Source organism: Balaenoptera borealis (genome assembly GCF_965194805.1).
Source record: "Balaenoptera borealis genome assembly, chromosome: 12".
Taxonomy (NCBI): domain Eukaryota; kingdom Metazoa; phylum Chordata; class Mammalia; order Artiodactyla; family Balaenopteridae; genus Balaenoptera; species Balaenoptera borealis.
The window spans coordinates 36,860,947-36,885,053 of NC_138869.1; the positions used below are offsets into that span (position 1 = coordinate 36,860,947).

The 24,107-nt window shown below is 40.1% G+C and overlaps 1 protein-coding gene across 5 annotated transcripts in view; it reads left to right on the forward strand.

The window, feature by feature from the left end:
* ERC2 (ELKS/RAB6-interacting/CAST family member 2) overlaps nt 1-24,107 on the forward strand; it is a 956,481-nt gene that overhangs the window by 147,251 nt on the left and 785,123 nt on the right. For all 5 annotated transcript variants that reach the window (XM_082346804.1, XM_082346808.1, XM_082346806.1 and 2 more), the window contains one exon: nt 13,681-14,097. In XM_082346804.1, the coding sequence (XP_082202930.1) occupies nt 13,681-14,097 (417 nt within the window). The remainder of the gene's footprint in view (nt 1-13,680; nt 14,098-24,107) is intronic.

A 24,107-nucleotide genomic window follows, 5' to 3' on the forward strand; every position in this document is an offset into this window, starting at 1 on the left:
ACCCTTCCTTCTTTCTGGTTTTTGCTTTGGCTTTCTCAATGATAACATGGATCTCCTGTGACTTATCATTATATTTTCCAGGTTCCTAAGTGGCCCCTTCATTCTTGACATATATCTCACATTTTTTGGGGGGGAAATTCCTCTAAACATTTTTTAAAGTCCTGAAGCTCTCAGGTGGAAGAATGCTAAATCTTTTCAAGTTCTCTAAGGGTATTCTTTAAGAAGTCCTTTCAGAGAGAAGAGTTACTTCATCGTGGTTGGAATTAATCATCTGTTCCAACTCCTGAAGTCCTAGAGCCACTGGGGTATGGAGTGTGGTTACAGCATTGGTGGTATGTGGTGGAAGGGATGTGTCTGGGCCAAACATGTTTGACTCCAGTGTGGAAATCTGGCTCGTGGTAGCTGTTGCACATGCCTGACACTAATTATGTGGTAATGGGATCCTTCTGCAGTTTGGTGACCAAATAAGACTGGTGCATGGGGCTATAAGGGAAAGACCAGGACAAAACAATGTGCTGTGAGTTTGGCATCTGGGCTTTAGAGCTAGCAGTGCTGCCATCTCTGCTGTGACTTTGGGTGAGGAGTGGTTCCTCTCTTTGGGCCTCAGTTTATCCTCCTATAAAATGAAGCAAAAATAATTATTCTTCTGATCCCTTTCATCACTAATCTTCAGTGATTCTGTTGTTAAATATTTGCTGTCTTTTTGAAATGCATATACCAGCTTGTAGAAAAATCTAGGGTTATTCTTTCAGAGTATTTTATTTGATATTGAAAGGTTAGCATCTGAAGTGGCCAAGCCAAAAATTTCCTCTGGGTTAAAGGTTTTACTTGTGTATGACACAGCCAAACATAATTTCACACACCCCCCCCGACCCCACTCTACTATTGTTTCTTTCCATTACATTTTGGGTTTGTATATTCATAACAACGGCTTTTAAAAATGATGGCTTCCTGTGGACTGGAGTGGGACTTGCTAAGTATCTAATATGCATTATCTGTTTAAGTTTATCATGGTTTTGTGAGACGTTTGTATTATTAGGAGCTTTTAAAAGAGATAGAAAGTGAAATCTAGAGAACAGAAGTAACCTGTTAGGGTCCCACTGCCCACCCAAGGCTGTGGGACCCTGTAGCTAGTGAGTGATCTGATTGACCCCACAGCTAGTGAGTGCCCAAGCTGGAGATTGACCCCAAACTGTTTGACATCAAAGACAGGGTTATTAATTGGGAGTATTACTCTCAATCAAATATTTAGGACTTTCACTGTCAAATTAATTATTCCTTTATTTCCTCCTGGAAGTCTATAATTCTCTTTAAGTTTTCCAGTCTCTTAACTCATGTCTGTTGTTGGATGTCAGAAGCTTGAATTGGCATGGTTATGTTTGTACCATGGAGATCACCCAAGTCTTGTATATATTGCCGTTTAGGAATTCCTTGCCCTGAATAAACATAACTATAGCACTATTATGTTGTTCATATTTTGCTTCTTTAATTATAACAGCAATTGTAGTATTGATAGATTCTTCTTGGGGTCTGTGCCCACCTTTAAACAAATATACTTCTCTTTTGAGTAGCTCCTGATGAGCAGTGTCACCTGCCACAACTGATTGATTCATGGTGGACACCTGGCCCATGCCAGGATCATTTTTGTCTTCTGTCCTGGGTATTTACAATTTGTAGCAAAGAATTGTTGAAACCAAGTCACAGCTTCTTGCAGAGATTCCTGTTGTGTACTGCTTGTTCTTTTCCTGGGTTTTGTTTTCACAATTGCTGTTTTGATTCAGGGAGATACCCTGATATCTTTCTCATACATTCTCTTCCTTGGCTTAAGGTAGGCCAGATCAGTTTCTGTTGCTTGGAACTCAAAGAATATTAACTAATCTAGCAGTGATGAGCACATGGCAGGTGTCTTAGTTTCATTCATGCTGCTAAAAAAAAAAAAAAAATGCCATAGCCCAGGTGGCTTAGAAACAGCAAACATTTATTTCTTACAGTTCTGGAATCTGGGAAGTCCAAGATCAAGGTGCTGGCAGATTTGGTGTCTAGTGAGGGCCTACTTCCTAGTTCATGGGCAGCTGTTTTCTCACTGTGCCCTCACAGGGTAGAAGGAGTGGGGGAGCTCTCTCAGACCTCTTTTATAAGGCCAGCATTCCCATTCATGAGGTCTCTACTCTGAAGACCTGATCACCTCCTAAAGGCCCCACCTCCCCAAGTACCATCACATTGGGGATTAGGTTTCAACATAAGAATTTTGGGGGGACCTAAACATTCAATCTATAGCAGTAGGCATTCAAAAATTATTCTTGGAAAAAATATTTGCAGAAGGCCTCCATAATGCTCCCACCTGCTGTCATTTTTAACAGTTTTATTAAGATATAACTCATGTATCATAAAAATTCACCCTTTAGAAGTGTACAATCTGGTGATTTATACTGTATTCACTTAAAACATTTTCATCACCTCCCCCCAAAATCCCATCCATACCCTTTAGTAGTCAGTCTTTATTCCCCTCTCCCCCAGCAATGATCATTTTGATGTATTTTCTTCTAGTTTTTTTCTTGTCTCTTCATTTTACTTTCCTATGGTATGTTGGCCATATTTTTATTTATGGGATATGGTATATTCATTCTCTCTGTTATAATATAAAATGTATATATGTATATAAAATATTAAAGATCATAGGCATTGTGTAGATACAGTAGTAATCTTACCTTTACACCAGAGAAAGAAATGAAGTTGTAGACCTTTTAATAAAATGGAAAAACTTAGGGTGTTTAAGTGATTAGGCTACTTAGGACCCAGTATGTTCACATTTTCCCTATATACTGTTCAAGTTATAGTTTGTAAAATAAGGTTCATCTCAGACTCCTCATGGTTTTTGCAGTCACTTAAAGTTCCACCGAGAGCACAGTAGCATGGATATGCTACTTAAAAGTAAAAATGAATAAAATAGTTGAATGTAAAGCCTAGTACTTGGCATTTTAGATGAGTCTTTAAAGATTCCCTCAGATTGACTTTTAAATAACAATAACAAAAATAATGGTATAGAATTAAATTTCAGATATTATATATCATTTAAAAATAGCATATATAATAATGTATAATCATATACTATATAATATTTGTAACATATTTTATATATAATAAAATAGATATGTATATAATAATAAATATATTTATTTATATTTAACCTGGCAGGCTTTCTTTTTTGACTTGGAAAGGAAACTTAGTATATATGCCTGTCAGAGAGCACATAGTTCAATTAAGGTTGAATGAATGAATGAATGAATGACCCTCTGTCTATTTTATCTAGTATTGTCTTGTATTAAGGGGCACTACTCATAGTTTACTCAGTTTTTATTAATCACACAAACTGACTTTTCAGTGTGCTCCTTAGGACTGTACTACAGTACTATTTTCATGATGTTTTCCTTCCCCACCTTTCAATGACCAAAACTTTCTTAAAGCAATAATAGAGCTGAAACTTTTTCTTGAAGTCCAGAGAAGTACTTCTCAAACCTTTATGTGCCTACAGATTACCTGGTAGTCTTGTTAAAATGCAGATTCTGATTCTGCAGGTCTGAGTGAGACCTGAGATTCCACCTTTCTTTTTTTTTTTTTTAGTAGTCATGTTGCTTTATTTTTTTTTCTTTTATTTATTTTTTTATACAGCAGGTTCTTATTAGTCATCCATTTTGTACACATCAGTGTATATATGTCAATCCCAGTCTCCCAGTTCAACACACCACCACCCCCCTGCAGAGATTCCACCTTTCTTACAAGATCCCAGGTGATGCTGATGTTGCTGGTCCAAGGGTCACGTTTTGAGTAGCATGGAGGTCAGTTATCCCTCCTTCCCAGGGGTGGAGTGACTCAAGAAGCAGAGAGAAGCAGGAGAGTGCTTAGGCAGAATCTCTCCTCATGAAAACTTGAATAACAAGGATTAGAGTTTGACTGAGCAAACCATGTGGTCAGAGTAGGGAAAAATTAGCAGTTCAATGCTTGCCACCTGGCTATTTGCAATGATATTAATTTAGGTCCTCTTTTTTTAGAAATACTTAGGTGGTAAGCAGTTTTGTTAAGTGAACATGTTGGGGGGTGAAGAGGAGGTGATGGGGAAGGAAATTGCAGTAAAGATTTTAAAATGTCATTTACACTGAAGATTTGCTAAACAATTAAAATGAAAGAACTATCCACTAACTGCATGTGGCTGTGACTATTAATAATTGGAAAAGTTCCAATTTTAACCATCATTTTTATGATTGCATGTTTTGGGTTGCTTCTCTAAACACATTTAAAAAATATCAGTATTTCTTAAATTTGTATCTTTTTTTTTTTTTACCTGTAACAGGTTGAGCAGTGTCAACATCAGGGGATGCCACTGTCTTTTAGCTGCTTATATATTACTGGATAATAGTAGGGAAAGAACCCTGACCTTCAAAACAAATCGTTGGTATTCCCTAGAGCCGCTTAAAGAGTTATTTATAGACAAGTTAATAGGAAATCAGTTCTATCCGTCTCTGAGTTGGTCTTAAAACAACTGTTTCCTGTTTTCCCTTATTTAAAAAATGCCAAAGTACTTAGCATTTTGTTTCCCACTGTTGCATGTATTTGATGGTCAGAAATTTATGTTTATTTGTTTTCAATGAGAGGAGGAAGGAGACACATTTTAATTCTGGACCTCTAGCCACCACCACTGTCTCAACAGCAATGACAGCAGTGAACATTTATTGAGCACTCATTGTGTGCCAGGACCTGTGCTTCATGCTTTTTGGGACTTGTTCACTTTGATGAGCGTCTCATGTTGTCTTTGTGCACATCCTGTAAGTTAGTTATGATGATTATTTCCTGTTTATGGATGAATAATTTGATGTTCACAGTACTTAAATAATTTGTCCAAGGTGACATAGGCTGTCATAGGTAGCTACAGGATTCAAAACCCTGCTCATCACCACTGCTCTTGGAAGCCCAGACAAGTTTGGTGATTTTATCCATATCATGTAATTGGTTAGTAGCAAAGCTGGAATTAGAACTTAAGTCCTTAACTCTCAGCTCAGTACAGTATTCCAATACTGTGCCACCTTATAGTATTGGTCTGTAATGAAAACCAGAACTCCTCACTTACAAAAGCAACTGCCGAGGGCTTTCGCATGTATACTGTTCTTAGTATTATGAATTTTGGCAAAATGTCACATTTTATCAACCAAAGTGGATTCTGCAGTTATCATGGATAGTGCATCTGTGTGAGGATCCCAGGATACTGGTGCTTTGGTGCTTTAAAAAAATCACCTATCAATATTCTCTATTAGCTATGTGCCTATTCTACCCTAAAGGAGAAAGCCTAGACCATATGTTTACATATTAATTTTTTTTGTTTTAAATAAATTTATTTTATTATTTATTTTTGGCTACGTTGGGTCTTTGTTGCTGCGTGCTGCTTTCTCTAGTTGCGGTGAGCGGGGGCTCCTCTTCATTGCAGTGTGCGGGCTTCTCATTGCGGTGGCTTCTCTTGTTGCGGAGCACAGGCTCTAGGCGTGTGGGCTTCAGTAGTTGTGGCTCGCGGACTCTAGAGCGCAGGCTCAGTAGTTGTGGCGCATGGGCTTAGCTGCTCCGCGGCATGTGGGATCTTCCCGGACCAGGGCTCGAACCCGTGTCCCCTGCATCGGCAGGTGTATTCTTAACCACTGCGCCACCAGGGAAGCCCTACATATTAATTTTTAATACTTTTCTCAGCAGAGCAACTTTTGAACAGTCCACTGGGGCCACGTGTTTTTAGCCAATGCCTGCCGTGTGTCTTTTCGCACACATGACGCAGCCATGGAAGGTTTGAAGCCACGAGGAATGCTGCACATCCTGCACGCAGGATTATGGAAAAAGGAATCAGAGAACCTGCCCTCAATATTTGATTTGAGACAAGCTGGAAAATGATAAATAGGAAAATAAAGTCATAGGAGAAGTAGAGCAGGCCAAGTTGTCTGCAAAGAGATTCTCTTTTCTTTGAAAGAGTATGTTAAGCCCTTGCTTGAGAAGGAGTATGGATTTATTTTTAAAAAGTTCAAGACTTTTGGATATAAGCCAATTCATATTTTTATCAAGCTCAGAGACGGTTTTCATAGCAATGAAACCCTAAACTGCTTTGTAGTACAAAACTTTATCATTTTTTGTTTTTTCCCCATAGTGTGGAAAAGAGCTTAAGGTCACAAATTTTTTCAAATCTGCCAGGAACTCATATTTTCCATGTTTGGGGATAAGACACAGTAGATTCTAAACATCTGGCTAGTCCCTACTTAAATAATTGTGTGTTCCATGCACATCATACATATGTAATTATATTTTCATTCTATTTACCTTTTTTGTGTTTCAGACATTCTGAAATCTGGATTAGATTCTGACTCCAGTAGCTATTGGAAGTCAGTCTCCTAAACGTTGGCTAAAGCAAAGTATATTTCCCCCCCTTTTCCATATAAACTCAAGTATGCCTTAGTTTCTTATATTTTCATTGTTCTCCTTTTTTCAAAATTAAGTGACTATGGAAGCCTGTAAGAGTTGTATAAAATGAAGTTCTATAGTATTTTTAGAGCAGGAGAGACTTTAGAATTGGCTGGAGGAAATGTCTATTTTAGACCCTGGACCATGGTTGCTAACGATGTGATTGCAGTAGAATCCCTTAAGCCAGTTCAATTTATTCTCTTGTGAAGTGGACATAGTTCTGGCAGCTTTGGAGGAGTATTGTCAGATGAGTGGGCTGGTGGACGTGAGGAATTTTGAATTTTGGGGGAGAGAACAGGACAGAGTAATCTGAGGCCAAGGATACTCTTCCTACTCTCCCCTCTGTCCGCAACTCTCCCCCAACCCCCAGGCTAACAACAGCAAAGCAAAGAATGGAAGCCGTTCTCCCTCACACTGTTTCCCTGTGCTGACCTTTGAGTGAACAATTTCCTTTCTGGTCTTCATCTTCCTATCCATATTTTGCTCGCTATTTATTGCGTACCTATTATGTGCTAGAGTAGGGGGTATGATACAAATTTGGCCCAGAATCTGCCCTTGAGGTACTCACTTTCTCTCTCTTTCTTTCTTGGAGGTTTCCCTTGCTTTTTTGTGAGCACAGCAATGCTTTGAAAGATATATTTGCCTTTATCCGACTGTTGAGTACTAGGAGGTCCTATCAGAAAATTAGCCTGTCATAACACCAGAAACAGAAGTCCTTATGACCTCCTTTATTGTCTGAGACTTGGAATCAATTGGACGGACTCATCTCTTTAGCTCCCATTCTGTTTAACTGTGTTTAACAGACAGAGCAATGATTCTAAACTTTTTTCCTTCCGTGGACTGGAGGTGGGGTTAAGCCTTTTCCAGGACAGAGTTCAAAGTATGTAATTAATTGTGGGGGGAAAAGATGAAAAAGAACTGGGTTAAAGGCCAGGTATCAGGATAAATATGATGCATTCTGTTTTCACTCCTAACAGAGCGACTGCAGAGAGGAGTCTGGATGCCTGTTGTCACAGCTGCTTTTGCTTTCTTCTGTCGTGTCCTCAGTGGTCAGCTGTGGATAAGGGAGTTTGCCTTTTCAGCTTTGATTGTTTGAGGACAACTGGAGAATGATCCCACAATCAGGGTGGGGAGTAAAAAGCTTTCTGAATATTCATCCAACCATAGACTCACTTTTGTGCTTGAAGGGAATTAGCTGTTTTGCCACCTGTTTCACCTGTGCCATAAGTGCCAAGTGGATAGAATTTTGATTGGGACCCAGGCATGAGGTTGGATCACCTAGTGATGTCCCCTTCCGATGCAGGTGGACATTGGAAGGGCTTCTCTCTCCTAATATGCAGTGGAATGGAAGCAACAGAAGGGTGGTTGAGGCTTTGGGAAGTTGAGACCACAGTGATGACTGGGAGATTCCAGAGAGATGGCTCCTGGACACATCCTTGCAAGTTGCGGGTTTGTAGGTACCTGATGTAGGTAACAAACTGAAATGAATGCTCTTGATTATTGATCCAGTGAAGTTTAAGTGGCTGCCTTAAAAGAAATGTGCTTTCGTGGTTGAGAAGTGGGAGACGATTCAATTCCAAGGATGTGAATAATCAAGGAAGCGGGGAGATTGAAACCTGTGCATCTTTTAAAAAAATTTTTTTAAACCTTTTGACCCTTAGAGAAAGTGCTTTGGCTTTGCCAGAGTTTTCACTTGTACTGTTGTATGTTGATCTTTTAGAGAGCATTTTTTTAAATTGAGCTTGTCTTCTAATAGCTACTCAGTAGCTATTACTAATTGCAAGGACTTAGAAAGGAGGTCTCAGTAAATTATCCTTGGAGTGTCCCATGCTATTTAACTATTTGATGGGACCAGTAGTGCAGAGGGGAAATGATTTAGGTTATCTCTTATCCTAATGAGAGATAGGAAATGATTTAGGTTCTCTCTCATCCATATGAGACACCACTGCTATTTCCTAAGTTGTCAAAGTGGAGAGCCACCCCTTTTGGTCTACTCTTAGGGTTATTAGAATTCATACCAGAATGGAGTCCAAGACCCCAGAAAGATTCTGGCTTTAGCAGTGTGTTTGTGTGCTCTTGGGCCTATCATTTAACCTGTGTGGATCTGATTTTTCTCATTTGTAAAATGAAGTTAACAAGCTAATCTTTAAGGCCTCTGTGAGCTCTCAGAATTCTGATTCCATGCCATCAGCATGTCAGGTGGGTTTCATCTTTCAGAATGTGGGTTTTTGTGCTGTTGTCACAGCATACTCTAGCCTATCCTGATTGATATAATTGATTACTGTCTACCTAGTACTTTCTAGAGCTTTATATGTATTAACTCACTTAATCCTTAAAATAACCTTATGCAGTAGGAATTACTACTCTCACTTTTACAAATGAGGAAACAGACAGAGAGAATATTATTTTCAGTGGGTTATTTATTGAAAGTACTGTTTATTATATTTTAAAATTGAAATTGTCTATGTTAAGTATTCAACTAGAGATGAGTATCTGGTAAATAATTTTTGAAACTTGATTGAGTTAACTCTCTTAAAAGTAAGACAATGAAGAGGGGAGAGAAAGCGGAGGGAGAGAGAGCAAGAGAGAGAGAGAAAAAGAGTGTTTAAAAATCTCTCCCCATCCTCTGAAGCAGAAGGATGATCAGTGTTCTATAAGGCACATTAATTTTGCTCAAGAATCCCTTTTTAGGAACAAGGAGATTCCTGCTTAATTTAAATATCTTAAAAGAGAATGAAAACTAAATTACATATGGGTTTGAGAAATTTTTGAACACTAAATTTTAGGTTGATTATCAGATTGTGTTTGGTCATGCTGAAGTCATTCAGTGACTAATAAAATGATTATCTGGAAAATAAATTTTCTTAATGTACAAACTGGAAGTATCCATCATGACAACCTCTGAGGAATAGGTTGGTTAGGATGGCTAATTTTTAATTTTGAGAATTGCTATAACTGTCATAATTGCCTGCCTGTCTGCTCTCACCACTCCTGCCCACCTCCGTATTCTTTTTTTCAGCCATCCTGAAGTATTTATACCAATTCAGAGGTCAGGTTGTGTAGTGGTTCATGCAGGGGTGTTGGGGTCAGACTTTCTGGATGAACACCTGGCTGTGCCACTTACCTAGCTGGGTAACAGTACAGGTTACTTAACCACTTTGTGTGTTCATGTTCTCATTTGTTAAATGGAGTTCATAACAGTGGCTGTCTCACTGGGTGGTTGTGAAGATTAAAAATGCTTAGAACTGGGCCTGGAGTGTGGAAGCACTCTACAGATTTTTGCTATTACTGTTCATTAATAGGTCTAGTCTGTCTTTGCCTCTAGGCTTTTGTACTTTCTCTACTCTTTCCATCTTTCTTCACGAAGTTGACTCTCATTTATTCTTCAAGACATAGTTCAGTGGTAGCTGTTGGTTTGGGGGGTTATTTTCTTACACGTCTGTAGCCTGGGTTACACCTTCTCTGCATTTCTAGCCACCTGGCTATGACTTATGTCGTATTGCTACTATTGGTTTACTTGTCCACATGGATTGGGAGCATGGACCACTTCTTTTCCTTTCTTTTCTTTTGTTTTAAAATTTCATCAGTATGAGGAAGACACTGGGTAAATGCACACTGAACGGATAAATTGAGTGATTTTTTTCCCCTTCCATTCCTCACCTTTTTCTTTTTCTCTCTCCTTCTTTTTCTTTCTTTCTTTTTTTTTAATTGTCTTAGGCTTCGCTGGGTATTCGTTGCTGTGCGCGGCTTTCTCTAGTTGTGGCGAGTGAGGGCTACTCTTCGTTGCGGTGTGCGGGCTTCTCATTGCAGTGGCTTCTCTTGTTGCGGAACATGGGCTCTAGGCGCGTGGGTTTCAGTAGTTGTGGCTCGCGGGCTCTAGGTCACAGGCTCAGTAGTTGTGGCGCACGGGCTTAGTTGCTCCGTGGCATGTGGGATCTTTCCCGACCAGGACTCGAACCCATGTCCCTGGCATTGGCAGGTGGATTCTTAACCACTGTGCCACCAGGGAAGCCCTCCTTCTCATTCTTCTTTTCTACTTCTCTTCCTTCCTTTCTCTCTACCGAACTTACTCCTTCCCTTCACTCTCAAACTTGGCACTTGATGCATTATCTTAGTTATTCCTCACAGGCACTCTATGAGGTAGGCATTATGATTAGTCCCATTTTGTGGGTTTGGAAACAAAGGATCAGGGCAATAGGCAACTTGCCCATCCAACGGGGCAGCCGCCTTAACAGAGTTATCTTCCAATGTTGCTGTCTTTGCTCAAAGCACTTGGGCAATTTTTTTTTTGGCGGGGGAGGGGGGGAATTCCCTTCTGGCTAGTAGTTTATTAACTACATAAAAAATCCAGTCTTATTTTTGGTCACTCTCAGAAAAGATGATTTGTAGTCTGATCATCCTGATTCATCGTGTTTGTCTCCAAATAAACTTGGATCGTCTCAGAAATCCAAGCCACTTTCAAAGGACAAAGATTTGCCGTTGTCAAGAATGTTTAAATGACTTGAAGACAGTTGCACAGTCCCAAGAGGCTTGGCAGCAGCCACATCAATGGGCTGAAGACGGTTGATACTCCTGTGAACTTTGCTGTGGTTTAGGGATTGGGGGTGGTGGAGGAAGGTCACATTACCTTACAATCCCACCTCATGTTTTTTTTGACAGCTTTATTGAGATATAATTTATGTACCATGCAATTCACCCATCTAACATGTAAACTTCATTGGTTTTTGGTATATTCACAAAGTTGTGCAACCAACATGACTGTCTAATTCCAGAACATTTTCATCATCCCCCAAATGAGGGATGGAAGGATGACTACCACACCCTTTAGTAGTCATCCTGCATTCCCCCAACCCCCCCAGCAATCACCAATTTATTTTCTGTCAATGGAGTTGCTTATTCTGGATATTTCCTGTGTAATCATATAACATGCGGTCTTTTGTAACTGGCTTCTTTCACATGGCATAGTGTTTTTAAGATTCAACCATGTTGCAGTGTGTATCAGTACTTCATTGCTTTGTATGGCTAAATAATACTCCATTGTATGCATATACCACGTTTTATTTACTCATTCATCGGTTGACTGACATATACGTTTTGTTTCCACTTTTTGACTGTTATGAATAATGGTGCTCTGAGTATTTGTGTATGAATCCACTGCTGAATGGATAAATACAATGTGGTAGGTCCCTATAATGGAATAATATTCATCTATAAAATGAGTGAAATACTGATCCGTGCTACAACATGGATTAACCTTGAAAACATGCTAAGTGAAAGAAACCACTTATTGCATGATTCCATTGGTGTGGAATGTCCAGAATAGGCAAATCCATAGAGACAGAAAGTAAACTAGTTGTTGCTAGGGCCTGAGGGTAGGGAGGAAGATGGGGGGGTGACTTGTAAAGTGTACAGCGTTTCTTTTGGGGGTGATGAAAATGTTTTAAAATTTATTGCGTTTATGATTGTAGAACTTTGTAACTATACTAAAAAGCACTGAATTTTAATTTTACTTTATAGTAATTTTGACAGGGGTGAGTTATATTTTTAAAAATTTATAATCACCATCATTAAATACATACCAGTTTCTTACTCTGCATTCAGTACCCTGGGAGACGCTGTGGCACACAAATGAGAGAGAGTAGTTGTTCCTTGTGCTCTAGGAATTTCTCATTGGATGCTCCTAAATGGAAAGTTGAAGTGGATACCAACGAAGGGTTTAATTAATGCATCACTAGGGGCTAGTTTCTGGGTACAGCCCCCACTCAGAAAAATCTCAACCCCTCTGGGTGTCAGCTGTGGGAATTCAGAAGGATTTCCCAGTGTGGACTGCTACAGTATTTATGTAACTTAGACATAGTATTATCCATGCCTTACAATACTGTGAGTTCCTTTCAGGCAGGACCTATGCCTTACGTCCATCTTGATTCCCGTACTTAGCATTGTGTCTGGTCTGCATGGGGAGAATGTGTTTGGTGAATGGATGAGTAACTGTGTTTTGGAAGCCCCCTTGGTTTCTTCCTAGGACAGAGATGCCTTCAGCTTATGGCTGCCTGCTTTGATCAGCCTGGGGATTGCCCCTGTTGGGAAAGTGTTGCTGAATTCACCACCTGTCTTCATGCAAGGGTTTCTTTTCTCACAAGTGGTAACTATTTTGTTTCTCTGGCACTTTCACTCTGGTTTTGCCTAAAATGGTGACCTGGAATGACATGTGGGTACTTCTGGAGTATTGTGCTTTCCTCCCTGGTAATACAACCAAGATATTGGGTTCTTGGGTCAATGAGATTTAGGAAGACAAAAGGTGGAATAAACCTCATTTTTTTTCTTTTTAAAAATCACGTTTATCAAGCATCAGTGCTATAAATTCTGTGTAGCTTATGGGTCTTTGCTGCAGTAAGAAACCGTTGTTCTTTTTTCTTTTTTTTCTCTGTGAAGGTACTTTGTGTTAAGTTCTTTCTGTTAAATATCCTTTGCTTGCACTGGACTTTTCTTTGTGTTGATTTTTGCTTCATTTTTCTTTCATTTCCCATGCTGTTCAGCTACTGGATGCCAGAAGAACCAAGGTTTGTCCACTCTTTGCAGCTCGTTTGTTTTGCTCTGTACAGCCTCACCCCCTTGTGTGTTTGAGTGTCTCTGTCTGCATTTGTTCCCTTTTGCTTGCAGATGCAGTAATCCTGTTTACTAAACCTGTTCACAGCTTTATTTGTAAAAATAAAGTCCTTGTTTGTGTCTACTTGTAGTGGATGCTATTATTTTTATTTTTAAATGGACATGCACTTAATCACAGAAAATAATGGATAGTAGAATAAAGAACACCTTAGAAAACAAGGAATACTGAGTCTGGAGCATTGTGGGTGTAAAGAAGGTGTGTTTGTGAAAGCTTCCCTCTAACCCTTTCCACTCCTAAATTAAAACCCTGTAGATGTATAATTTACCTTGTGACTGACACTAATATACTGTTTCTATGTATGTGTACATTTCTCTTAAGACATTCAGAAAGCATCATTGAATTAATTCCCCCTCTCCATGTGCTGTCCCATGCTTCTGAAGTCACCCTGGAGGACTTCACGGCTGGCCCTCTGGACCTCATGATTAACATTCCATCTTCATAGTGTGGTAGCAGCAAAGAGCGTTTGGCATGTCCATTGACTTTTTCCCCCTTCTTTCTCCTCTCCTGCTCCGTCTTTCTCATCACAGCACCTGCAGTTGACAATCCAGGCCCTTCAGGATGAGCTGCGAACCCAGAGAGACCTCAACCACCTCCTGCAGCAAGAGAGTGGCAACCGAGGAGCAGAGCACTTTACCATCGAACTGACGGAGGAGAACTTCCGGCGGCTCCAAGCCGAGCATGACAGACAGGCTAAGGAACTGTTCCTATTGAGGAAGACCTTGGAGGAAATGGAGCTGAGAATCGAAACACAGAAACAGACCCTCAATGCCCGAGATGAGTCGATTAAAAAGCTTCTTGAGATGTTGCAAAGTAAAGGTTTGCCGTCCAAAAGTCTTGAGGATGACAATGAACGGACACGTAGGATGGCAGAGGCTGAGTCTCAAGTCAGCCACTTGGAAGTGATTTTAGACCAGAAAGAGAAGGAAAACATACATCTTAGAGAGGTAAGGACATTCACTTTATTTTCCCAAAGCCGTATTTTACAAGTTAAAATACGTTAAATATGTTATCAAGTTATTACCACAGGTTGAAAGTTATCTGTAGCCTTAACCAAATTGCTGTTGTCATCTGTTTTATAACCTTCCTGTCTGCTTATCACCTTTAAACTGGAATTTCGCATTAGTCTTTTTTTCCTCTGCCCACCACACGTATGTTCCATTATGATTCAACACGTATTCAGGACCCAAGTGTGTGCAGCACATGTCAACTCTAAGGTGGTTTACAATTGCTTTCCTACAGATGGCCATTGTTTCAGGGCCTTTTAAATGCAGTACTGGTTAAATTTTAGATGTTTATTAAGTATCCTCTTTTTAAAGGAGCAAAATGAATAGGTGATTAGCAAAACAATGAGCGTAAATACTTTTATAGCTGAATTGGGGGTGGGGTTTTCAGAAAGTAAAGCCCAAGGATATTTCTGGAAAGAATGGAAAAATGTGCAGACCAATTTTGAACGTTTAGATAATCTTTGCCTGCATTTACATTCATGGACAGAGAGACATGAATGTTCCAAGGACAGAGTGTTCCAAGTTTTCTGAGAGTGTGTTTTGCACTCAGTTAAATCGTTTGAAGTTTCTCAGAGGCAGCCTCTCTGGCTTGCCACCACCATTGAATGTTGGGAGGCTCAGATATCTGAGAATATGTAGTCGGATAGATCTTAGAAAGAATGTGGGTGACGGCCAAGGTTTGAAATTTTTATAACAGTTCCTTGCTACTATGGTGGATGTGGATCTCAATAGTACCATGTAGGCAAAATGCTGTGGCAGACACAGATCTCACAGAAAACAGGAAGCAATAAAATGGCATTAAGTATATTTTCAAAATATTCTGCAGCCATAAATAAAAATTCGAAAAGATATTTGCTTTTAGACCAAACTAGATTTCTTGGCATTATGTACCTTTTTGGATGGGCAGTGCTTCCAGTGAGTCATTTGTTTGGTTGTTCAGAAAACATGGCTTTCATGTTGGGATTTGGTAATGCAGGTGCTCCCAGGAGTTTTCTCTGATATAGACTGTATTTGCTTATAACATTTGAGTAGACTTTTGTGTCTTCAGACTTAATATCCTCCATGCTTATTCTCCTCGGTTTTGTTTTCATGAGACCTTAGCTACCTGTTTGGGAAGTCAGATGGCTTGGTTTCACATTGAGATGCTTAAAGATATGTTTTGTTGGGCCTGGTCTTCCCATCTGTATTCCAAGACTGTGGAATTCATATCCTTATGTAATCTTCTTCTCTTGAGTTTAGGCTGAACCTAGTGATTTGCTCCTAAACAATAGAATGGCAGAGGTAATGGGATGCCGATGTCACTTCCATGATTAGGTTAGTTCCATCTTGTTAGTACACCCTGTGGCCTTCTCGCCTTGCATGCTTTGATGAAGCAAGCTACCATGTGGCAGAGGCCCGTGTGGTAAGGAACTGAGGGTAACCTCCAGCTGACACCCAGTGAGGAACTGGGACCCTCACCCGAACAGCCACAAAGAACTGAAAACTGCTAACAATCACTTAGTAAGGTTGGAAGTGGATCTTTCCCCAGTCGAATCTTTCAATGTGACTTCAGTTCCTGGGCTGACAACTTGGTTGCAGCTTTCTGAGAGACAGTGAAGCAGAGGACTCAGCTGAGCTGTGCCCAGATTCCTGCTCTACAGGAACTGTGAGATAATAAATGTGTGTTGTTTTAAGCTGCTGAATTTTGGGATAATTTGTTACACAGCAATAGATAGCTAATACAGTGGAGCAGAAACTAATCTCTTCCTGTCTTACTCCATAGACTTTCCATTTAGTTTACAGAAGAGAAGCAATGATTACTGGCATGTTATCATTGCATGTAGAGTGTCTGTGGATTTTGAAATTTTGATTGTGTTATCTGAAAACTGTGGTTGGTAGATTGCTATAGTTTAAAAAAGCTGCTGCTTTATTTTGGGTGCCAAGGGATCATGTTTCATGTATAGCAAGGCTGTGATACCAGAGAAACCTCTATCTGCAGCATTGACCCTCACTCCATTTTGGGATCTTGGGGTCAGGTAGTCAGTCTTAATAGATTCTGCTCACTGGTAACACTTAAATAGATGGTGCCTTGATTCTGTTTTAGTATATCTCCGTTTAAATGAATGTAAACACAATTTGGTTTGTGTTTTATGAGATTAGTTGGTCCTCACAGTGGTCTGGCATGAATATGTCATGTTTAGAGCCTTAAACATTAGTCTAAGAGTGCACAGAGAGTCATACAGAAAACGCAGCCCAACGCATCCAACTAGTTTCCTTGAGCACCCGACCAAAGTCAGTGGATGGCCCTTATCTTGTCTCATCAAGAAGGGAGAGTGTGAAAAAGTTGTCTATAAAAAAAAAAAATCTCACTTTAAACTTGAACTCAACAAACAAGATTTGGAGGCCTGAAAGGACCCTTCCCAAGAGAGAGAGTGTACTGGCTTGTGAGAGCCATTTGTTATATTTCCAGGAATTTTGGTAGCTTGAAATTGGTCATGGTGGGAGTATTTACAACGTGGAAATCAGCAAATGCTATTCTCAGGGTCTTCTGCCCACTTCGCCCCATCCCGGAAAGTCCATTTTCCAACACACCTCTAAATAAGTGCCATGAAATGTTTATCCACAGTACACTAGGAAGAGGCAAGTTAAAAATAGTGCAAGAATCATGATTCTGAATCCATTAACCAGTCATAGTTCATCAGATGTTTTCATAACAGCATCTGGATAGATGTTTATGTTTCGGGCACTATGAAGAGTGCTTTACGTTGATTCACATTTAATTCTCACAACCACCTCATTTGTTCATTCATTCATTCATTCATCCATTCATCCATCCACCCATCCACCCATCCACCCATCCACCCATCCACCCATCCACCCATCCATTCTGTGAATACTTATTGAGGATCTGGTTTTGAGTAATGATAACTGATAAAATTTGACTTCATGGTGCTTATATTTTATTGGGGTGAAACAGATAGCAGTTTAATAGTTAAACAGAGATGTATCATGAGAAAAAGAAGAGGATGAAGTACAAGTGAGCTGAGTGGGGTCGACTTCATATTGGATAGTCAGGGAGGGCTCTTTGGAGGGGGTGACATTGTGAACTTGAATGACAAAAAGGAACCAGCCATGTAAGACTCTCAGAAAACTGCTCCTGTTAGATGGAAAGGCCCATGCCTAGGAGGTAGGTGCTATTATTTTGCCCATTTTGCCTGGGGAAACTGAGGGACAAGTGACATCAAAAATCTTGTCCATTGTCCCACAGCTAACAAGCTGGTATTTGAATTAGGCTGCCTCCAGTCTCCACTCTTGAACCATTTCTTATATTCCTGTTCTAGAAGAATCTTTCTCAAAGTGTGCTCCACAGAACAGCTGTTTTGTGGGATATTGTTAGGTGTTATGAGAGAAAAAGGGCTGCAGGGCTAAATGAACTTGGGAAAATGTTGAATTCCATAGAGCTTATTGCAGGACTCTCAGACTCTCTCATATGCAAGTGTGCATCAGTTACTTCCAAGAAGGGGCCTGGGGAAGGCAGAGCCTCGCAAACTTACTTGACTTGCTTTTCTCTTGTTGCACTGATGTTCTTCGTAAAAACACTTTGGAAAAATGCTATGCTAGAAAAGAAAAATTGTGCTTTTAATTTGTGACCTACAAAATATGTAATAATATACAAATAGTTGTTTCCCATGGCCAATTAACTGGGTAATTTCCTCGATTAGTTATTCTAGAAGGTAAAGTTTACTGTAAGCTGTTTCCATATTCTCTACTGGGTTTTAGACTGTTTGTTCTTCTGTCAGGGTATTTTTTTTTTTTTAGTGGAAAAATGTGGCTGACTGCTTTTGGTATTAAACCAGTAAGAATATCCCAGCTCGAATAAAGAAGTCGCCTGAACTCTGTTAATTTAAATGAATCTAAAACAGGATTTAAAATGTACTTGAGGTTTTAAGTTCAGAGTGTTCCTGATTCCTTTTTCATTTTGCATGATTCAACCCAGTTGGGGCTGAATGGTGTAATGCTGGGGAATGGAGTGTTAGTGGTTTTATGATTAATTCTCAGGCAGAGGTGTTGGACCTCATATAAACCCCATCTCCTAGAATACTGGCCTTGTTTAGCCTATTGTTTTAGGAGATTTAGAATTGGCAGGAGTTGCACATGGGAAGGGTCTGGTTGCTTTAGTGTCTTGTTGTCTTTTGGTGGTCTGGAAAAGGCTGAGGGTGAAACCACTTCTTTGCCTGGCAGGAAACAACAACAAAAAGATTATGATCTCAACTTATTTGGAAGACCAGAACTACTGGCCAAGAACTACAACCGACAGGCTAATGTGAGCTGAAGTGTTGGCTAAAATGCAGGCATTACTCACTAGTGTCGTCTGATGCTTCTTGATACAGGTTGATTTGATAAGACATTGTTTGATGTGGTAATAGTTTACCTTGTTCTCCAGCTTTTTCCGCAGAGGACATATTGTTCCATATAAAGGTTTTAGTAATCAAGTACCCAAGGTACTACTGATCTCATTAAAGAAAAAGAGGGTTTACATACTAGGATCCTCCTATATTCACTATCCTCAGTGTTTTCTTGGCTGATCCTTAGAAGAGAGTCAGGAGTCTTTGGATTCATTGCACTGTAAGATGTTTGAAGGGAAAGGATATATGTTCTGCTGACATGCTTGTTGATCTTCTATGCTAATACCCTTGGGCAGCTTGCTTTTCTTTGAAAGGAAGGGCAGAAGAACACTTAAGTCATTGGGAGCTACAATTGCTACTAACCCTGGACAAGTAAAGCCCCCAGGATACTGGGCCTAGGCTTCCCTCCATGCTGTTGGGGGGCAGGGAGGAGGAGGGCAAGGCAACATGAATTCTTGGTCTCCTCGTTTACTTATCCAAGTATACTTGGACAACTTATCCAAGTTGTCCCTAGGCCAGCAGGAGATCCACCAAGGCAAAGTCTATGACCTAGAAGTTCTTGAGCTCATAAGCCTTTTACTGACAGCTCAAACTTCACCTATATAATCAATCTCCACCCCAGTCCCCACTCTCTCAACACCAAATGGCCTTGTTCTCTTTAACATACACTTGTCTCCAATTTGGCTGGCTGAGCCATGATTTTGCTGCTGCAGTCATTTCTAAATCTGACTGTACAGATTATACATTCTATTTCTACCAAGAAAGCTTATCACAGAAAATATTCCCAAACACAAGTGACCATATAAACATAACATTTTACATCCTTTTTTTGCAAGAGTTTTTCCTATATACATATATATAATAGAACCTAACAACTGCTCCCTATTTTAATAAAGTAAGTTTTAACATAATCAGTACCTTCCATCAATATTCCCAGACTTCAAATATCGCCTGCAAGATGCTCAATAAATATTTGAAAGAGTGAAAAAATAGTTTAAAAATACCTTGAGAGTTGCTCTGTGGTTTATTTTGTCATTATTGGACAAGTTTATAATGATTGTACAGAGCCATATTCCTTTGTGTTCTCTCATTGCTCTGTGTTTGGAGTGGAGCAGTAGCTTTGAGGGTAAGCTTAACTGGAAGTTATATTTTTTTCAAAATGTGTGGTACATCACTGGGCACATGTTGAACATCCGTATACAAGGGTGCTGTGGGAGCATCCATGGCAAGTTTGTGGTCTTGTTCAGGGATTCAGATGGGCAATAAGAGAAACAGCTCACACTTATTGAGGCTTATTCTGTGTCAGGTGCTGTACTAAGTGAAAACTGTTGTCATCATCCCCATTACACAGATAATGGGGCACAAAGAGGTAAGTAATTGTACCTCGTCACAGATCAAGCACTGGAGCCAAGATCAGAACCTGGGAAGTCTAGCTCCAGAGTCTACACTTGTCACCACTACACACTACTGCTTATTGGGGTGGTGCACTGAGAGGCCCTCGAATGGCACTTACATGCTGCGCAGCTTAGAGGTAGGAGAGCTGACAACTGGCTTCCTCCATGATAAAGCTGGTCTTGAAAGGCAGGAAGAATTTCAACACGCAGATATGGTTGGAGAAGAGATAGTTGAGCCAAGTGTTAGAGGTGGGAACTGTGGTGGGTTTGGGGCATAGTGAGTTTGGAGCAGCTGAAACTCCACCTGTCAGGAGGGAAAGGAAATAAATCTCAACAAGTGGTTGGAGGTCAGGTCACTGAGGACTCTGAGCCTGTGATACAGGAAGTTGGTCTTTACTTGGTATGCTCTGGGCAGCCTTTGAAGGAATTTTCCCTGGAGAATGGCATGATCAGAAAAGATTGTCAGGTGCTAATTGATAGTAGATTGGATAGGAAGAGAATAAAGGCATGGAGATAAGTTAGAAGAATACTGTTGTTGTTCAGGTGAACAAGAATCTGAATCTGGGTGGTAGCCAAGAAATTGAAGGGCAAGGTCATCCCCACCTGCAGGCAGGACTTTGGCAACTCAGGAACTGAGTGCTAGGGGCTGTGAGGAGCAGACAGTCACTGTGGGCCCTGGTATAGGCAGGTGGTGGGACAAGGGCAGGAGAGAATTGTCAGTAGGAGGGGCTGGGGTTGAGGAACGACTTTGGATGTATTGAGTTTGATGAAATCCTGGTGGAGCTGTCCAGCCAAGGTTGAGAATATGGCTGAGGAAATGACTGAGAAGTTCTGCCCAGATGCACAAGGCATTTCTGACCGTTGGTCACTTTTTACTGTAGTTGTTTTCACACACACTTCATTATTTGTGACCACCAAGCTCCCAGTTTATATGATTGTTCTAAAGGCTGCCTTGTCACTTACTCTTACTATAATTTAGGAGGAGACCCTAGGAACTGCATACTTCTTCATGCTTCTTTTCTGAATAAGCACTTAATTTTGAATATGGTATCTTGAGATTACATGGACTTTTCATTGACTGATGCCTACTTGATACAGATTTCCTTTGTTCTCACTGAGTTCCATTTTCTCCAAGCATTTAATGCAGGATAGATCCCAATGAAGAATCTCTGCAGAAAAGCACTTTTCCTGGACCCTGCTAACAACACATCCAAAAACAGGATTTCATAACTTTTACCCTCACATTTCTGATGACATAGGGAATGTATTCATTTCTGTTTAGCAGCATTTGCCTTATCTTTAAATTCTAATACATTCTTTAAAGTTTAAAGACTGCATGCTAATTTGAAATGGTCGAGGTTTTACCCCATATTGATTTTAATGAGTGTAATTGGTTGCTTTTTACAGTAACAGAGACTGGTGGAGCCCCAGGGGGCCATTAGGCTCAAGGCATATTGCAACCTGGTGAGAAGAGAAAGTGGCAGGGTAAAGGGTGTATGGGGAAGTGCCAGGGAGAGGGGAGAAGTCAGGAGGTTATGCTGGGAGAGACTCTTAACAGGACTCTGTCCTCCTGCTCTACCTTGGGTGTGACTGCTTTTTGAAAAATATTCTTTTGGCAACTGACCTAATTTATCATTGTCATCATTTGGTGAAACAGTGCACCACAAACAAAACCTCAGTGGTGAGAAAGTACTCCAAGCACTGGTACTGCAGGTACTTGAGTGTGTTTCACAAGCTGCAGCAATGGGAAGTTGCTCAGCTGTAACAGAGTCCTGCATGTCTTGGATGGGGATATTAGCTATAATACCGTACATGTGAGAAAGCTTTGTACTTTATAGAACACATTGCATTTTAATGATTTCCTCTGATGCTCCTGGTAACCCTGTGAGGAAACTGAGGCTCAGAGAGATTAAGAAGTGATGACAGGTAACATTTACCAGTTACTCATGAGCTAATCACCTTTCGGGGAGTGCTGTGTAATCCTCCCAACAATACTCTAGGGTAGGTGGTGGTTTCCTGCCTCTCAGATGAGGAGGCTGAGGCCCAGAGGGTCTGGTCCAGGTTCTCAGAGCAAGTAGTGATGGATCTAAAATTCAAAATTGGGCCTGCTGCTTCCAGGCATCTGTCCCTAACCACTCCTTGAAACAGCCAGGGATTTCAACCTGAAATCTCTGAACAGACAAAAGACGAGAATTCTGGTCTACTGATTTCTTGCTCAGGGATATTTTCTCTGTAAGTGCAAAAAGAGGAAAAAATGCAAAAGGCTCTTTTTTTTTTTTTTTTTTTTCTTGCCACGTCTTATCCGGGCGTGTTGAATTGGGGACGGTAAGTCCATGAGGTCACCGAGCAGTGGAAGCTTAAACAGTGCCACATAGAAGGCAGCACCAGGGCTAGGCCTCCTCAGGCCATGTGTGGCTCATGAAAATGAAGGTACTTGCTTAAAATATGAAGCATGGTACTGCATATATAGGCGCTCCATGAATTCCTAGGGAATAGGTGAATTTTTATAGCAGAGAATAAGGAAAAATTGGAGGTGCTTAGAGTTGGACCTTCTCCATTTCATCTGTTCAGTTAGCCTTCTTTTTCAACTTTTTTTACTTCATCATTACCTCATTGCCTAGAAGAAACACTTTGCCTTCTCAAACTGACTTTACTTTTTATCTAGTTTTTGTTGGGTATTGTGGGTTTCTTTCTTTGTCAATTGTGAGATGTTAAAATTGTATTTATAACCTCCTAATAAGTGCCCCATTTCATTGCTCTTCTAATTGGCTAAAATTTGGTAAAGCAAAATCTACTTTCCTAGCCACCTGGCTTGGTTGAAAGGGATAGCTTTATTTGTGTTTCCAGTTTGGCATGTAGGTTGAAGGATGCCTTAAATGTTTTGGGCAGAGTGTTAAATAAGGCAATGAGAATGGTTGCTGGTTGATTCCTTTGAGTGGCTTATAGTTACAGCAGTTGTAAAGAATGAAATAAACCCTCCTTACTAAAGGAAAAATATAATTATATGAGTAGTTTGTAGAAAAAGGAAGAAGAAAGATGAGTGAGACTTTAGAGTGAAAATTCTAAAGAGTCACTCACTGCTCACTTAGATCAAGAGTAGGCAAACTGCATATAGTTGCCTGTGGGACAAATGTGGCCCACCACATGTTTTTTTTTTTTTTTTTTTTTTTTTTAATGGCCTGGGAACTAAGAGTGGTTTTTACCTTTTTAAATGGTTACGTTTGAAATGGTTATGTAAGTACCTGTGTAATATCCTCTATTTTGCCTGTGGCCCTCAAAGCCTGAAATATTAACTACTTGACCCTTTAAGAAAGTGTGGAGATTCCTAATTTTGATGATAGGTAAATAGATTTTGAATCAAGAGATTTGGTAAAAAAAACATACGTGCAATTAGTTATATGCAGAGTATAAAAATCTTACTACTTTTATGTGTAACTTTTGAGTTTTTTTTAAATGGGGAGACAATTTTTTTCATCATTTCTGCACATTTTTCTTTTTTTATTAGATCAGTGATTTTAATCTCCAGAATTACAGCACATAGGGTATTGCCAGTTATCACAAAAGTCTGCAGCTCTTTCAGGAGTGGTGGGTGTTAGGAAGGTAACCTGTGTGGATTAAAAAGGGACTCTGTGTGAAGTATTCACTAACCTAGAAAGTACCAGAGAAATGGAGGTTGCCATTAAAACGCTGATAGAATTAGGAATTCTGACCTAATGAAAGCACAGGGTTCCAACTCGTCCTTCTCTTATGTTTTTAAAAATAGTGTTTATTGATACTTTTTAGGCTTATGCAGTTAGTGCTTTAAAAATCTGTGGCTGCTTTGAAGGAACTAGCATGAAAAAGAAAGTGGCTGTGTGTATACAGTTGTGTTAAAAAATATTTACTTATTGTAATTATTTGTGTGCCATAGAATTGCTAGGTTTTCCTATGGGAAGTACTCTTATTTAGGTAAAGCTAGGACCTGGTCAGGATGACAACTGAGAAATCCCCTTACCACTGTCTGTCCTTCCTTCAGCCCCCAAGGCAGTCAGATCTCTTTTGGTGATATGTGGTTGTATGAGTTGGGTTGCCAGTTGTTAGAGCACTTTTAGTGTTGGGGGAAGACCCTGCCTATTGATGGAATTTTGCTTTGTCGATATAGGCCAGGGTTTCTCAATCTTGGCACTATTGA